The 18,890-nt window shown below is 40.2% G+C and overlaps 1 protein-coding gene across 1 annotated transcript; it reads left to right on the top strand.

Annotated features, from left to right (window-relative positions):
- Positions 1-1,168: 1,168 nt before the first annotated feature.
- CDC20B (cell division cycle 20B) lies at positions 1,169-18,633 on the top strand. Its single transcript, XM_071425915.1, is given in 12 exon segments — positions 1,169-1,329; positions 2,354-2,462; positions 6,292-6,376; positions 8,960-9,056; positions 10,502-10,718; positions 11,568-11,621; positions 13,617-13,687; positions 14,147-14,352; positions 14,810-14,814; positions 15,358-15,483; positions 16,209-16,285; positions 18,504-18,633. Coding segments are annotated over 12 exon segments (1,338 nt in total).
- Positions 18,634-18,890: the final 257 nt, after the last annotated feature.

The raw sequence follows: 18,890 nt of genomic DNA on the forward strand, positions 1-18,890 counted from the left end.
CGGCCTTGATTCAGCTGTACATATCTAAACAGAAGCGCTCGTTTTATACTATTTTCCCCCGTCTGCCCCCTCTTTCTTGGCGCGTTTGACTGCCTGCCGGAGCCGTGCCCAGCCCAGCATCCGCGGCTGCTGCTCTTAGGCACGGGCACGGCAGGACCAAAACCAGCGCGACCTAAGAGCAGGCTGACATGAAGCCTTGGCTGATCTCGGTGTCCTGCGGCGTGGGCAGGCGGCAGCTGGGAGCGGGCGGGCAGGGCGCTCCGGGAAGCGCTCGCTGGGAGCGGCGGGAGCGCGGGCAGGGCGCGGGGCAGCGAGCAGGGAAACGCGCCCGGGCAGAGGGAGGACGGAAATCCTCCGGCGGGGAATTTGTGCGAGGTGAGTGCCGGTGCTCCCGTCTCCCGCTGCCGGGGCTGCGGCAGGGCAGAGCTGCAGCAGCCTGCGCGGGCTGCCCAGGCACAGCAAGCGCCAGGACGGCATCCTCTCGATTCTTAAATTTACACTGAAGTGCTGGAGCAAGTCCAGAGGAGGGTAGCAAAGCTGGTGAAGCTGCACAAGTCCTGTGAGGAGCAGCATCGTGAGGAGCAGCTGGGGGTGTTTATCCCGGAGAAAAGGAGGCTCAGGGGTGACCTTATCACTCTCTACAGCTGCCTGAAAGGAGGCTGTGGCCAGGTGGGGATCAGTGTCTTCTTCCAGACACCAGTGTCGGGCCAGGAGGAAACTGCCTCAAGCCATTAGGTTTAGGTTGGATATTAGAAGGAATTTCTTCACAAAAAGGGTGATTAGACATTGGAATGGACTGCCTAGGGAAGTGGTGGGGGCACTGTCCCTGGAAGTGTTTAAAGAAACACTAGGCATGGCACTTAGTGCCATGGTCTATTGACATGGTGGTGTTAGGTTATAGGCTGGACTTGATGATCTCAGAGGTCTTTTCCAACCTAATTAATTCTGTGATTTTCTCACAGGAGCATGCTGCTGTTGTGAAAGGAAAGCTGTACCCACAATTCCCATTCCCAGTGTGCAGACAGCTTAGGGCAGCAGGCCGTACAGACAGCTGACACTGAGTGGGGTGAAAGGATGAAAGGAAAGAGGAAAAAACTGGTCTTATCCCTAGCCAAGAAGTGTCTTTGGCACATGAGCCTTTTTTTGCTGTGATGTGGGACACACAGGAATGGATTTAGGTTCCATTGGACTGCAAGAGGCCACAGGGTCTGTACCAGAACCTTCACATCTGGAAAAGCTATCAACGACTGACAGAAGGGTAGGAGAGCTCATACAGGCCTCTCGTTTGCTTCCTTTGCTTCTCCTTTACCGTGTGTGCAGCTCCTGCAGGTGCAGCCATAGCTGCAGACCAGTCTGGGAGGGAGGCCTGGCTTTGGCGGGGTGTGCACCCACGGCAGGAGGAGCTGGCCTCGCGTGGTTGTTTCCTCTCAAAAGCCTAAGGCTCCATGAATTGACAAAGGGACACTGCCCAGGGGTCACTCTACTCACCCTAGAAGGGATCTACTGGGGGGCCATTCAGAGCGCAGATCAAACTTCAGTACTCTGAGTCGGCCTGGAGGACAGACGATTCCAGGGGAGGCTGTTTCTCCCCGTCAGCAACAGAGGGAGCTGACGGAACATCGAATGAGCTCTGAGTGCTGACTGCTGCTTCCAGCAGCGCCTGGGGAGAGTGGGGAAGGGTTTGCACGCTGCATGTCCACAAAGGGCTTCCTGGAAGATGAACTTTACATGGTTCACTCCTTGATTATCATATCGAAATATTTAGAAAAGGAATAAAAGATGCTCCTACGTGCTCTGGATATGTTCCTGTGAGTATGGTCAGAAAGTGTAATTCTATTTTCAACTAAGGAGAATACCAGAGCTTTTCAGTAATGCATGATCAGATCTAGGAAACTCTGGCTCTAAAACAGTCTGAAGCCTTTCTGTCTTCTAGAGCAGAAAGTTCTTCATGCTGCCTCTACAAGCAGTGCTGAAAGCCTGTGTGGTCCTGGGAAATCAGATGCTAATTTTCTAACAAGCAGGATTTTCTGTAACTAGCCAATAAACCTAAGGCCAGACACGAGCTGCAGTAGTAAGCAGGCATTCTTTATAAAGGGAATGATCAATCTAACCTTGTTTAGACATCTCTTTTAGGATAAGATGAATAGTGCTGTAGAAATATCTCTTTTTCTCACCAACAAAAGCAAAGCAGAGTGACTGCTCCAAATGTCAGTATTGGTACTGTCCCACTTAGTCTGCAGATCTGCTTTCTGAGTACTCTCTTAAACAGTCAGTGCTATTCTAAAAAGTGCTTGACATATATTCCCATGCACATTTTTAAAGGGAATTTTTTCCATTAAAACTGTTTTTACAGTAACCCTCAGATGCCTAAGAAATTATCTATGACGAAAACTACTCTACCTTGCAGTCATGCTGCAACAGGTTTGGAAGGAAGGAATACCAGGAGAGCTGAAACAGAAAAGGTGAGTTATGCTATATTCAATTGCACAGACAGGATATTTGCTTTGTCTTTGGCCTGGAATCAGTTATGAGGGTACTACCTTATTGGATAACAGTAACATGAGAAGGTCCATTTAGGAAATGTCTGATGGAGAAAAGTTAGGAGTAACTTTTTTGTTGCTTATTTGATTCAGTTTTTCTTCTTTTTCTCTAGGCTATTATCCTGTAAACTACAATCAAAACTAAACTAATGAAGCCCCCAAGATGGGTTTGTTACCTCTGAGAGAAAGCATATATTGAAATAAATATCCATGAAGAACATGAATGACTCAGTTTTCCACTTGCTTTAACAAGCACTGTGTGTGTAGAAGATAATTGCTTCAGTTCTTCAGGATGTAGCTGCTGATTTTATCACGCAGACAGAATGAGGTGCTATGAAAAAAATACCAAAAAGTTACCAAAAAGTACCTTCCTGAGAATATTGTTGTGAAAATAGGTGGTCAGATTTTGATCAAGGTTGAAAGAACACAAGGAATCTGCTTAACATGTGAAACAAAGACTTCAGAACATTTCCTGTTTAAGTGTTATTTTCTATTGCTGTACATTTTATCAGTTTATTCTTTGTGGTAAACACTGGCACACAATTTTTTTTTTTTTAAGGCAGTATCCATGCCTTTTTGGACCATAAGTCTATACTTCAGCTACCTGCCTTCATTAGTGAAAAAGTTTCTCTTCAGTACAAAATTGACTTCTTGTGTGAAGCATTGGTACTTGCATTAGAAAATCTATTACCATAATATGACACTCAAAATCTCTTCTCTACTTTACTGCTATCTCCTTGTGACTGTTCAAATATTAAGATGAAAATTTTTGGTCAGTGATTACAATTTCTCGTATTCTGCACCAGTTCCAAAGTTATATGAAGAGGTTAGAAGCTGCTTTCACATAATTACTCTTTTGACCATAACTATTGAGTGAACTTGCTTCAGAAATGCATACCTAAAATCTTTTTTATGGCATTTTGTAATCCTTAATTCATATAATTGAGAAGTTTCTATGAGGGTACTAAGCTGAACTTCTAACAAAAGGAGGTGATGTCAGCATTGATGGACTAATTAGGGTTGTTGTCTGATGCTTTGTAATAGTGATACTCTTGGACATCTCTGGATGTTGGAAAGAGAACATGCTTTTGTACGATTCTGGGAAACACGATTCTTGGGACAATCACTTAATTTTCTTAATAAACAAACTAGTCTTGAAATTCTTCCTTTCAAGAGGAAACAATGCTTTCTTTGCTCTCACTCTCCTCCATCAACTGATTGGAGAGTCAGTAAATTTTAGAACCCTTAAAATAAACAACCCAATTGTTTTAATAGTCTTAGTTCAATCTAGCCAACAGAGAAATTCAATGTAACTGCTCTTTTTTGATGAGATAATAACTCTTACCATGAAGTTACGTACAGAAAACATTTTTTTCTTATAATGGATGTCTTTTACAAGATGAGTACATGTTGCTCTGTTCAAATGGAGTAATCGAATTATTTGGGTTGGATGGGACATTTAAATGTAATCTAGTCCAAACCACCTGCAGTGATGAGGGACATTTTCAACTTGATCAAGATGCTGAGAGCCCTGTCCAACTGGGCCTTGAATGTTTTCCAGGATGAGGCATCCACCACCTCTTTAGGCAACATATTGCACTTCTTCACCACCCTCACTGTAAAAAATCTCTTCCTTTTACCTAGTGTCAATCTCTCCTCCTTTAATTTAAAACCATTACCTCTTGTCCCATCACAACATGCCCTGCTAAAAGGTCTGTACTTCTCCTTCTTTTCAGCCCCCTGTAAATATTGAAAGGCTTCAATAAGGACTTCCCAGGGTCCCTCCTTCAGGCTGAACAACCACATCTCTCTCAGCCTGTCCTCACAGAAGAGTGCTCCAGCCCTCTGATCACTTTTGTGGGTCTGCTCTGGACCCATTCCAGCAGGTCCTTCTTGTGTTGAAGGCCTCAGAGCTGGACACAGCATTCGAGGTGGGATCTCACCAGAGTGGAACAGAGAAGCAGAATCACCTCCCTTAATTTGCTGGCCACACGGTTTTTGTGTGGCCCAGGATACAATTGGTTTTCTGGGCTATAACTGCCCATTTCCAGCTCATGTCCAGCTTTTATCCATCCATGCCCCCAAATCCTTCCGGGCAGGGCTGCTCTCAATCTGTTCACCCCCAGCCTGTGTTGATACCGGAGGTTGCCCTGAGCGATGAGCAGCACCTTGAACTTGGACTTACTGAACCTCATGAAGTTCATGTGGATTCTGTGTAAACCTAGGTTTATATTGTGACTTACACGTAGAAACTGAGTTAGAGCAAATATGTTCTAGATCCAGGACTACAACCATTTCCTAAATTGTGATATGGGCATCTTTGCAATACGCTGTGGTATGAACAAAATGTAAGTTCTTCTTAAAACCATTTGAAAGTCTGTCTTGGCTAAATCCATAAGAAAATCTACTTATCTTCTCAAATACAGTAATAAATGACTATTTACTTTGTGCAGCCTGTTAGTATAAAGGAATGGGATCTGTTGAGAATAGTCTGTTGAAAACAGAATCTTCTCACATACCAGTGAGTGTGTGTGGTCTCTCTGTGGGACAGAATATTACTTCCTTGCATACACAATCAATTTTCCACAGAAATGTCTGCACTAATTTTAGAGAGACACAAATCCAAGCAATGTGATTAGCTTTCTGCCAAGTTGTCTGTATAAATCATATATATGCCTCTCAAAGCTGAAGGCCTGCTGTAGAACAGCTGGAATATATAAAGGAGAAACACTTCTGTTATCCAGTTATGTTTTTCTAAGACTTTTCTTGTCATGATTGCAGCATGAGTGACACAGACTGTGCGTGGAAGGGCAGATTTCACAGACGTTGGAGAGAAAGAATTCACTGATCTTGAATGGCTGGTAAAAATATCCACTGCATTTCCACATTACTGTATATAAATAATTACAGAACAAACAGAAAATTGGCATCAGAGGATTCATCTCAGTGACCATTGTGAAGAAATACATATTACTAGGAATTGTAATGAACTAGGATGAAGATATTCCTGTCTGTGTGAGCTGATCTGAGTCTTTGAATCTTGGTTAAAGATATAATGATTCAGATGTCTCTTTCCTTATTTTTGCTGCATCATCTCTTTCTTTCATACCCAAGGAAATGTTAATGTAATTTTTCAGATCCTATTCCTCAGGGATACCTTGTAGCTATTTTCCACTTTATATTGTAGCACTGGTTTAGGGAATGGGATCATGGAGTCGAGTGTCTGTGAGCCTGGTTTGAGGGAGGACTCTGACATCCAGGGGGTGTGATGCTGTAATCAATGGCCCTGCAGTGTGTGCACCACAGAACTGCTCTTCCCTCACGGGCAGATTTATTGACAGCATCCAGGAAATGTCATTGCAAGCTCATAACAGTAGCCCAAATGCCAGTTCAGAAGAGGACAAGAGGTCACTAAGGTTTGACAGGTGACCCAGGCAGTAACTCCAGGTTTGGACCTTCTTCCACTGCTAAGGTGGCCTTCTTCATAGAGCTTTGTTAAAGTGTGTGTGATCATTAACAGTGAAACCATGTTTTATGGAAGGAAAAATGTCTCGAGTCTCTCAGGTTAGAGCAATATGATTTGAACATGATATTCTGTATTTGTTATTCATTTCCCATCCCAGAGATAGGCTGTTTTGAGGCTTTTATGTTATGACTATTGAGTCCTTTGATGGGATTGGTGTTGTCCACAATATTTAAATATGTTTTTCAACTGACTTCTTAATTCAGGCAAGTTTTCACTTCAGCTTAGCTTCCAATGGTCCCAGAGGTTGGATATAGCATTGCAGAAAGTGGTGATGTGAAGGTCTGGGAAAATACTAGTTGCATCTGGAAAGGTACCTTCCAATTTTCTGGCACATTGAACAACAAGATAGTACAGTCTGCATCTACACTGGAAAAGCAAGTGCATCTACCTCTTCCAGTAAGTGTAACAGAGTAATACAAAGTGGCTGAGAGCTACCTGCCCACAGCTATTTCTAGAGTTCTCACAAACTCTGAACACAGTATTCCAGCTTTTTCAGTGTGGTTAACCCCTAGCTTTTTACCTGGCCCTCCTTTGGCCCCCATCTGATACACTGGTGGTCCTAAAACATTAATTTCCTTTAGCTTTTCTGTTTCAGAACACATCAAGCAGTATAGGGTTGTGCTGTGGAAGGGGCAGGGGATATATGTTATATGGACTGCGGAGTACATGAGATCAGGGCATGCAGAGGTAGTGGAGTTTTGTTGCTCTTGCCTGCAGGGAAAGGCCAAACTTTCCCTAGCAGTGGTTTCATCTGTGGTGGAGTTGGTGATTTACTACATAAAATGTCCTATGAATGACTGGGAATTAGGGGGTGTGAATGATCAAGTGATTTGAAAACAGGGGGAATCTGAAAAGAAATTATACAGGTATTCCCATACTTATTTGAGTGTGATACAGTTCATTGAATATCAGACTAATATTTTGGTGTCTTCCGTCTTGGACAGATGATTTGGTTTGGTGCTCTGGCTATTTCTCTTTATGAATCTGGATTTCAACCCTTGTAGAAGAAATTGGGGTTTATGTGATAGATTTGTATTTTTTTTCCTTGCTTTCCTCAGTGCAAATAAGCCTCATTTCAGAGCAGTTAATAGCAACAGTACAGGGGAAAATCCCAGTGTTTTTTTCCCTTGATGACAGATGAATATAGGCTTTAGGAATACCAGGTTTGATGCCACCCACCTACTTGTTAATTGAGTAGTTTGACGGGACAGTACTGACTACTTATCACTTCCTGAGTCTCATTTTGAGAATTGACATAGCCATGTGAGTGCCAAAATCTTATCAAAAGTCAGTGATATTCACTACTATCCAGGCAAAATAACAAAATGGCACAATGAAATTTAATTTCCACTAAGAAATGCCTGTTAACATATGCCTGTTATGCATATTAACATGCCTGTTGTGCATATTAATGTACCCATGAAGTAGGTGGTTAAAGCTGAAAGGGTAAACAGTATGATTTGGGGTAGATGAATTACTCACAAGAGAAGAGAATCCTGAAATGAGTTGGAGATGTCTCATTGTGTATTACCAGCTACCAGCACTACAGAAGAAAATTATATACAGACTTTTAGAAATGTTATTATTCATTGAATATTACAATTAAGTGCCCTAAATTTTATGAATTATTTTACTTGTTGGGATTCAGAAAGCCTTTGAAATTTTTTTCAAAAGTAATAAAATAATCTAGATATTAGAAATATAGTTTTTTCTGTACTGCAAAGTTTCATTTCAGTAATGTTAGACCTTTTTAGGGTTAGAATGCAGTGCTACAAGTCCCATTGCACAGACCTGAGGTCATTCCTGCAAAACCTTCTTAATTAACTCCAGAGAATTTTAGACACAGAAGGAAACTGCTGTAATCTAGTTGCTCATCTTTAGAAAGAAGGAATACTACAACTAAGAGGAGAAACAATTGCTGTCTGTCCAACTGAATTTTGGAATAGGGGATAAGGTTAAGGACAGTGTATGGAATGGATTTATGATGTAAGTTTTCCACAACTGTCATTGAAATTTTATGAAGGATGTGTATGTGTACATTTACAGAGTACAAACATTTTATCAGTAATGAATTCTTTTTTTGAACCAAAGAGGTTAGTTGTAGAGATAAATATCATATTCTGCCCTTGAAACTTTTAAGAGTCATTGTAATTACTACTCTCTGGGGAATAATTTGAAGAAGGAAATTAAAATACAGAGAAAATTTTAAAAATGTGGGTCTTCAGCTTTTTGCTCTATGCACTGTAGCAATGAAATTTCTTATACATAAAAACCTAGTATTAAATCATTCAAAACACTAATGATCTGGCTTTTTTTCATAGTGCTGAGGAATCTTTGCAGCCTAATGTAGACAGTGACCACAAAAGATGACTCTTCTTTCTCACACCTGTATTGGCTTTTGTTTCTCGTTACCATGCTGTCATGAGCTCAGTGTGGTGTGATCAAAGGGCGTTTGCTTTAAAAACCTTTTCCTGTGGTTAGGTGTCGGTGGGACAGACATTTGTGGGAAATAAACCCCAGAGAGTAAAAGAATTAATTACTGTATTTCGCAGCAGGAGAGCACACAGGAACAAATCTGCTGCTAGCAAATTCTGCAAAAGGCAAAAAACGAGAAAAACCACCATATTTTATATTAATCATTAAACAAAATATAGTGGAGCCTATTCTCAGTTCTACCTGGCTGAATGCATGGAGGTTTCAAAAAGCTGTTGAAATGTGGCCTCTGCCTAGTCTAGTGTGTCTATTGTTTTGAGCCTAACCAGGATAAATTAGGCCCTTCAAGCCTCCTCTGAGCTGTGTGAAAGGAATGAGAATGTGAAAGGCATAGGCCTTAGAAAAAATGGTGGTGTTTTTTTGTGTTACTGATTTGTGTGTGATCAATCTTCAAATGCAGGATGTCAAGAGGGGACCCAAAATGAGCTTAGGAGTGTTACCACCATGAAGCCATCCACACCTTTGGAGCAAGAAGTGAGGCTTCATACTACTGACTGGTGCAGTGATTAAGTTAATTCCTCCAATGTGTTGCTTCTTTTCACAAACTGTGAATTCTTCTGTGTGTTTCAAGAAAGATGGTTATATGTCCCCTTCACATAAAATGGAAAAGCTGCAGGACATAACTCTCATACAGCTTCCTTCAGCTATAGATCTCAATACAACTTTCAAATCAAATAGATCTACCTCCACTTAAAATTAAGTTAAATGTTTCAGCAATCAGCCTTGGCTAGTAGCCAGTAGCCACAGCAGTGGTTTCATTGAATGGACTTTGAAATATCTTTTTTTGGAAGATAGCAGCAACATCATTTGTGGTTTGGGTGACACCTTGTAAATTCTCACTTATGTCTTTTTGCAGAAGAAGCAAAAATTAAACACTCAAAAGTTACACACATAAATCTCAGGTCTGAAGATTTTGAGCACTTCATAAGATCTAACGAACTATTTATGTTCGTTATATGTGCTTATAATTGTCCCTGGAAAGTTTTTTTCAACATAGTTTTGCAAGTGTTCATGCATATCCATGAATAGGATGACGGTTTGCTGTATGATATACACTGATAATGCACAAGATATGCCCCAAGACTGATAACATTATCAACAGTGGTCTACAGAAATGATTTCCGCTGCAACAGTCAGGTCTATAATTAGACAGGTTGATGGATTCAGCTGTTCTCCAGAGAAATTTCAGTTACCAAAAAAAGATGCCAGACCTTGGATTATGGTAGCACATTCTTTGCTTCGGGGTCATGCAAAATGAGAATGTCCTGGTTTGGTATTAAATGTTGTACACCATCTGCTGCTGACCTACATGACATAACAGAGTGTTCTGGAGCTAATTATTACAGAGATTTGTAAGTTGCAAGCACAATGTGCTCAGTGTCAGGGACAATGGAAGCAGTACTCCCACCATCCATTTGCTGAGTTAGCCCTGAAGATGAGGAGCAGAGTTTCCTTAATAACTTTTTGAATTTTCCCCTACCATTTGCAGGGTAAATGTAATTATTAACTCAAAGATAGTGGATAAACCATACCATATAGACTCTGTCTTATGTCTTTTTCAGTCACAAGAATCACCTTGGAACAAGGGTGTTTTTGGGTCTGCATCTGTTGGAGAAGGAGCCTCATTTCTGCTGGAAGAGGGTGAGTGATTGGCAATGTAAAATCCTGGGTGAGAGATTAAAAAATTCTAGTGGGTAAACTGTAACTCAGATGCTGCCATGTAAACATACACATTTGAGGAGATTAGACTTACAAAGACCTGGGCTTGTCAGAGATATTCTCCTTCATGTAGGTGGAATGCTTGCCAGTAAAGGCTTCATAGAAGAATTCTCTAGATGTTTTTCCCTCAAAAATTCCCTCTAGATGTTTTTCTCTCTCCCTCAAACCATACTGCCCCTTACCCCAGCTTAATTATCTACTGGTTTTTTGCAGTAATTTTTAGTAGCTTTCTTCTAGAGCTAAACATGCTGGGCTGGAGCCTTGAGAATCTCATTGCTGCCAATGTAAGACCTGCTGCACATATCTGGAATGGATAAACTCTTGATTTGAAAGCTGTTGAAGGCACTGATTTGAATTCCAGTTCCAAACACATTTTATGTCTGGCTTGGATAAAAAAAGGAATATGCCTTGCTGTTTGGATCAGTGATGGAGAAGTGCAAGTACTAGATAACTTAATTTTTTTTTGTCTTTCTCCATTTTTAGCTAAAGTGACTACCAAACTATTTGATACTGATTTTTTTTTTAATGGAAACAAATGGAAAAGGTTTGCTAGACTACAGAAGAACTCTGCTGAAAACATATGTAGCACTTCCCAGTATCATAACCTACCTTACTGAACATCCAGACCTAGTGACATCCAGAATTAGCTGCATGCAATGAAGCTCCTAAAACAAAAAAGCTGATGGTTGAATTAATGATTCAATTTTCCAGTGACAGTCAGATTATTCTTCCATCAGTAAGACGAACTCTCATTAAATTATTTTGTTTAGCACAGGCTATGCTTTTCTTGTATGTCTTTTGCTAAGATCACTCTAGCAGTCAATGTCTTTACAGTTCAATTCAAAACACTCCTTATAGGTTCACATTTGAGAATTTGACTTCAATCTGATTATACACATTTATCTGTACCTACTGTTATGTGACACTACTACTAACAAGAGGATTTTGTGTGACTGTAGCTGAGATGCTAAGATAAGTACTGGCCCTACCTGCTGCAGTCATGAAGTACAGTGCTTCCATGTATGAACTCACAAAGACTGACATGTAAATAAATAGCTTTAAACTCACAGGTATGTACCCCTCCAATTCAGTCTGACTTCTGCATCACTGATAAAGGTATTGAAATTTGGAAGTACTCATGGTCTTACTTGTGAAATAAATGAGCTTGAAGTTTTCCTTCTGTCCATTCAGAACTGGGGAGTGGCCAAAATTGTTAACAAATGAAGGGAACAAATTTTTCTTTCTTCCTGCTGTCAAATTTTTATTTCTTGTTTGTTTTGGATTGGCAGTTGTGGAACATTGAAACCAGAAAGAGGCTGAGAAATATGTTTGGCCACCTGTCTGTAATTGAGGCTGGAATCATTGTATTCTGAGCAGGTGAGTAGTAAAGTCTATTCCCAGAAAGAGCCCTGCTGCTTTTACTCAGGCAAATGACCCATTCATTTTAGCTGATTTTCTTGGCTTTGTTCAAATATGATTTACCTCTTCCCCCATCTCTCCCCCCATCTCAGAAATCAGTAGTAGATTTATTGTATGACAGGAAGGCAGCCAAAGAGGATTTAACCTGTTTCTGCAGTCTCTGTTTCTTACTCTCCTTCCAAAAATCTGTCACCACTTGCAGAATTTCACTATGCTTTGGAGACTGTGACTGGCTTTGTGCAAAGCCTGAGCTTGAAATAATTTTGTCTCCAGTGGGTCTGAACTTCAAATATCATGGCCTGCCCTGTGCTGGGGAAACAGTGTGTAACTTAGATGGCCCCACCACTGATATCAAGACTCATCTGTCTTCCCAAATGCCCAGCAGAGCACAGCTGTTAGGAGTTGCACACCTCTCCAGCTGTGTATCTGCAAAGAAAGGCCAGCTCATTGCTATCTGCAACCCAAGAAGGGATGGAGTGGTTGACCTTTGCATTGTCAAGGGTGTATTTTTAGTAGCAGGTGAATATTTTGCATTTAGGTATCATTTCAGTATGTGGGCTCAGATGACAAAGATCAGATGTATTCTTGTGGTTTTTTTCCATCCCACTTTCTGTTTCAGATCTTTGACTCACACATGAAGGGGCTGAGGAGAGACTTGTGCATGATGAATGCTTCTGTGATTTTAAAATCATATGTTAGTGTTCTGTTTTACTTAAATAGAAAGATAATAGAAAGGGTCGGCTGACTTTATTGTTAACTCACAATGAAACTATTATCTCTTGATAAGAGCAGCAGTGGTAGATTTATTTTTGGTTTCACAAGATGTTCTGGTTGTGATTGTATGAGGTCTGCAAGGTGGAGGTGCAAGGAGGTACAGGCATACCAGCTGAACAAACAGTTAATAAACTGCAGTTGCAATTATGCTGTACGGGTTAGGTTACAAGGATGCAGGTGTAACATCCTGCCAGTGCCAAGTGGCATAACCTCACTGCAGTAAGAAATAGTTTGGGTTCACATTTCCTCCTGGCCAAAGCAGTGAAAACAACAGGAACTTCGGAGCAGAAATTGGTGACAAAATTCAGTGTGAACCTGTGAACTACAGTTACAGTTGATGCATTAGGTTTTCTTTTACTAGGTTTGAAATTAACCAGATAATTCTAATATCAGGAGTTATCAGGATAATTCTAATTAGCAGAGTTAAAATAACTGCACAAGGAGAAAAAAATACATGGAGTTAATATTAATTGTTACTAAAATTAGAGCAGCATTCTTACACTAAACTTCACTGTGGAAGTTTCCAAAGTATCAATTGACTTTGGTATTACATTGTAATTGTTGTGGTTAAAAATAGTCCAACAGCATATCATCATGAATCTGTAAATAAATTTCAGTACCATAAAGTCCATTACACAAGCACAACACAAGGACATTTCTTTCAGTAAGTCAGGTTTGTGTGCGCATTTTTAGTGCTTCTAAGTAACTCAATATGTATCTGAAAAATCTTTAGGAGTCATTGCGGGAAAATCTCCAGTTACTAACCCTTATTTAATATAATTAAAATCCTTAAATAAATCTATTGCAATAATGTCAGATACCTGTTTCTCAGATACCCAGAAGGATTGTATTGAACTTGCTGATTTTATTTCAGTGTCATACTAGTTTTAAGTGTGAATTTCAGCAGGAATCTCTGATGTGCTATAGGATTAATGTAAGTAATATTCATAAAAAATAGCAAAATGTATTGCAAGGTATTTTCAGTTCAACTCCCATATTAATGCGCAAAAGCCATATCTAGGAGCTAAACTTCATCAGTAGCAGTGCATCCAGGCAGGATATTCCTTCCTGCCTTTGGTAGACTGATGATACTGGAACAGAGTATTAGACTGATGATGTTGTAGAACTGTGAATCCATTTCCTAGCAAGCAGCTGGTGCAGCAGTGTCAAGCTGTGCAGATTTTTCTAAAGCCTTGGAGTGGGAGGGAGAAACAAGGCAAGGGAAGGGACAGAACCAAAGAATACAGGTGACTTGCCAGAAAGCCCTTTAGCAGAACAATGCAGTTTTACACTGCCTCTCAGTTGGGCGTGGAGTCACACCTGGGTTTGGCAAAAATCACCTAGTGAAAGGGTTTTTCATGAAGAACAGGCAATAGTTTACATTAAATGGCTCAGCAGTTGAACAGAGTGTAGATTAGTGCTTGTGGAAAAGAAACCTGAGAGTCAGCAGGTGTTCCACCCAGCTGGAATGGGGCAGCTGCTGGGCTCCCTCCTGCTGTCAGTCACCTCCGCAGTCAGGGTGTGCTTTGGTAGCTGTTCTGTGCTTCCTCTTACTGAAACACTGCTGTTCTGCTGCTTCACTGATGTGGTTTGCTTCTGAAGAAACACTGGTGTGACAGAGTTGCTTTTCATGTTCCATTAACATTAAACCTATGCTGTCTGTTCTCGTCTGCAGTGGTACACTGCTAGGATTTGCCCATCACCGTGAAGTCCAGGTTGCTCATCACTATGTTGGGATTCTTTGTCAAAACAAACAAATCATTAGCAGCCTGAAATTTTCACTAGCCAACCTGTTGCTGGCAATTTGGTCTAGAGGTAGTACATTGAATATCTGGCCTAGCAACCCTGGGGTGAAATTGCAGTCACAGACACTGAAAACCAGTTCCTTCCTTTCTTAGCAGTTAAAGTATATGAAGAAGACATGTTGCTCAGGCAGTTTCTCAAATTATCTTACTCACGTCTATTAGTTTCCTCTGTCTGTAATTCAATTAATTTTAAACCAGTTCTCTTCATATATAAGCTTTCTAGGGTTTTGATACTGGATAAGTAGGCCTTTGTAAATATATTGCCAAACAGAAATAATGTTTATCACAATTTCTTCTATCTATGTACCTTCACAGAAAAGTTTGGTGGTGTAATAGAAATTTGCAAACAAGATATTTTGATTTTTGGAGTTTTGGAAAACTACTTCTGCTGCAATTAATTTGATATATGAGGTTGCTTTTGCCCTCCTGACCATATTTTCATGCCATTGTTGGTGACAAATAATCTGAAGAAGGAAATTTTAAATGAAATTATTTAAGATTCTTTATGTAGTCTCTGTCTGTGTGGGAGATAGGTCAGGTAATACTAATAATAGGCAGAAGAGTAGAGTATATACAAGCTGTTTGTTCTCCCAAAAGAATCTGAGGCTGGACTGTAGTGATGGGGTTAAAGGGTCAGGGAAATTTATTGAAACATGTGGAATTGAGCTCAGAGAAGTTTTTTTCAGGTAGATTCTGGGCCTTGGACATATCCTGGAAATACCCTGGGAGAAACCAGGTCTCTTGTAAGCCCTGCAGGCCACTTTGCTTAGACTTCTGTGATGGCTTGGCTTAGGCAAGACTCTATCCTACTTGGTTCTTCTGTACTGATGTGTAAATCTGTGGCCTCTGAAAGGCAAGCAGAAAAGTTGTAGTTTCATGAGGGTATGTGGGACAGTGTAGGCTAGGAAACAAGGGCAAGGGAAGCAGCATTTGGAGTTTTGGGATCCTACTCTGCCCTGAGTGTACATTCTGGGTGCTTGCTGTAGTTAATTTTAACAGCTAGACTCCAAGCTAAAATGCCTCTGTTCTTCCATCTGACCTCCTAATCTATTCTGGCATCTGTTCTCTTTTTATTTTCTAGGTTATGACCTGGTGTCCTTGGCAGTGAAAAGTCCTTGCTACACGAGGTGGAATGAAAGATGGGATTTTGCATGTCTGGCACATGAATTGTGAGAAAATCGTCCAAAGTGCAATTACAGATTCACAGGTGAAATGATGAAATGTCTGCATACTTAGGCTATGCTCTTTTTGTATAGCTGCCCTGATTTGGCAAACTCCCACTGACTTTGAGGGTGGTTCAGCAGTGAGAGGAACAGCAGGATTTTCTCTGGATGTGCAATTGTGCTGTGCTCAGCACCACCGTGTGTGATTGACTCAGAAGCAGTTTGTTGTTTCTCATTCACCACTTCTGTTTCCATGCAGAAGTGATGGAAAAGGAGATAGTCTTGAAGCCAGACACTTTTCATCATCTTCCTTTGCTGGCAATAATAGTCTTGGCTAAAACTCTAAATGCAGAGGGAATGATGAAGGGGAAGAAAAATTCCCAGAGCACTGGGGTGAGGAGAGGTGTAAGAGTCAGAGTAAAAACATCTGTTTCTGGAGTTTGAATATTAGGAGACAAAGGAACAGGTTCTCAGCTGTAGTAAAGCAGCATAACTTGGTTTGCTGGAGCTATTACAACCTTGCTAAGGATGGCTAGGTTTTGAGGGCTTTTTTATTGTTTTTTAACAACTAATAAGTTGTTACCATGTTTAGATAAGACAATAAAGCAACTGTATTTTGAAGAGTTGAAAACAAGTAAATGGCCCTTCTAAATAAATAGATAGACAGATGATTCTGCATCTCATGATGCAAAGATACTGAATCAGCTTTCAAATGATGCCTAAACCAAATCTCCATGTGTTATTTAGACATGTCTGTGCTATGATGAAGGATTTTGCTGTGAAGAAATATGTTGCAGAGTGTTTGCCTTGCACCCTGACAGAGAAACTGGAGTTCCTTATAGCTCTGTATTGTTCCATGGTGCTGTAGGGCTACACCATATGCAGAGGTTGTTTCTTGTTAAGCCTCCTTGTCTCTGGTGTTATTCATGAACAGAAAAGACCAGATCATTGTTACACAGACATATTCCTGATTATGAAGACTACTAATAACTTACTATAAGACATTAAATAGAGAGAAAAATTGTGGCTGTATCAAGATATGATCAGAATAAATGTTGTGGTGGATGATTGTGACTTAGATGGTTCTTAGTCAACCTCAGACACTTTTAACCACATAAGTTTTACACCCACAGAAATGATCTGACAAACTGTAACTCAATTTCATTTTATAAACCTCTTGCAAATGCTGAAGAGCCCAGATAAGAATGAAGACCTATCAGCACCAGTTGAGCACTTTAGTAATTAAGGTTGACTGTCACTTAGCATATTCAGAACAGAATGACAACTGAAAGATAATAAACTTTTTATAGCACTGGATCAGTTTTTGAGATGCTTCTGATAGAACTATCAGAATAATTTACTAGAAAAGAAAAAGGAAAAAGAATAATTTTGGATGTAATGTCCACTCCTTAGGAAAGTTGTTGTAGATCAATGAGAACATATAGGCAGGCAAAATATGTAATTGCTTTGAAAATTACCTGACCTGAACATGGCATTGAAACAATGAAATAAACCCAGAAAACTCCACTCAAAACCCATGCAAATGAATAATTTCAACTTGTCTGATTTTTCCCTATTGCCCTCCACTGCTTTTTTACTTAAACTGTAAATCAAATTTCAATCAGTGTTATGGATAGTTTTGGGTGCCTCCAAAGATTACAACTCAACATCCTCCTTCAAAGTCATTACAGACACTGAACAGACACAGCATAAGGAATTCACTGAGTTGTAAAATCTCAATCCTAAATATTGACAAAGATTCTGTATATTTTAATAACTTTAAAAGGAGCAAAGCTAGAAAATTGATCTCTGCTAAAATAATTTAGTGGTGTTGAAATTCAAGTAAAAAGTTTATCAGGAACTCGTGTAGCTCAGCACCAGGACAGCAGGTATTTGCATTTAGCCATAGTGTTTCCAGTGAGCCACTCTATCAGCTTCACAATTTAAGGGCAGATTTTGCACTGGCAACAGTGGCCTTCATCAGGTATCACAGGGCTACACAGTTCCTCACATGTTTGTCCTTGTAGTATCTTGAACTACAAGAGTGCCATTCTCTTGTGTTCATGGAGAACTCAGGTACGACTGATGGGAGGACACAGGTCGCTCACATTCATTTTAGCATGTCACACATGACTTCTTACTTTTGTGCTTCCTTTTAGGATGTGGTTTATATGATCTCCTTTAGAAACTACTACTCAGAAGATTTTTTTTCTCTTGGGGATTTAGCCTACCAATGTGATTGTCAGTAACTGACCCAGCCAGAAAAGACAAAGTCCAGTAACTTCAGGGAACAAAGCTTCAAATTTCTCTTGCTGCCATGTGCCTAAAAACCTCACATGTTTTTCCTGGCATTGGCATAGCCCTAAAAGGTACAAGAAGTCTCTGAGGTAAATGCAGCTCTCAAGAGTCTCAATTGAGTTGCACTACTACCTTAAGTTCAAGTTCACTGTCTGATTGTGGGTGAGATTTTTCTACAACCACGTTTAATGAGTTTTGTACATTCTTTGTGCTGCTAGACTGGGTAGCTTTCTGCTTTCCACGTGTAGCTCCCAAGATTTACTACAGCTGCAGACAAACTCAAAACATAATTCCACTAAATGGCTTAGTGGAGTCACTGTTAAAAGATCTCTTTAGCAGTAATAACTGAGCAGCTGGAGACAGTATCTCATTATTGGATCAGCTGCTGCAAGCTCTCTGCAAGGCCTGTGCAGCCAGATGGGAAAGCTCAGTGAGAGACATTACCAAGCACAGATGAAACTGACATTGTGAATGCATGGACAATAATAGTTCAGGTTCAATGTGTTCCTTTGGCAGAAATGTCTCCTCAAAGTGGTGCAGACAGTTAAAGCCTACTCCCTATTAAGAATACATTTCCTTCAGCTCCTTATTAATACGAAAACAGTCAATAGAGGATGATAGCTTCCCACATCCTATGCACCATGTTTCTCTGCTGCAGTAAAATGGAACATAGTGTGGGTGGTGAAAATGACTGGCATAATCAGTGTAGAATTCTGATGTATCTTTCCTTTTCTTTAGTACATGTTTTATTTTATAGGTAACAAAGGGACAGTCTTGTATATATAACCCTGAGCTCAGATCAGAGTAGGTTCATTTTTGTTGCAGAGGATGGGATGTCTTGTCTGTGGAAACAACATGGGTCTGGGCAGAGCATGCACAGCAACAAAGCTTTTTAATAACAGTTATTTGAGCTCATTCTTGTGACTTTTTTTCTTGAAAGCCAATGATTAATGTATTCATCCCATTCAATAATTCAAAATATGTGTCTTCCTTCCAATAAAAGCATGACAAAGGACAGTACAATTTATTTAAAAGAACAAAATTTTCTTATCAGTCTATTATGTGAAATGTTAGTAGCTTGTCTTACCCTAAAGGAAAAATATCCTAACTCTGAAGAATAATGTAATGTATATTTCAATTATATTAGCAAACA

Source organism: Agelaius tricolor, unplaced genomic scaffold, assembly GCF_023055355.1.
Source record: "Agelaius tricolor isolate 1412-34295 unplaced genomic scaffold, bAgeTri1.0.p SCAF_4, whole genome shotgun sequence".
Lineage (NCBI taxonomy): Eukaryota > Metazoa > Chordata > Aves > Passeriformes > Icteridae > Agelaius > Agelaius tricolor.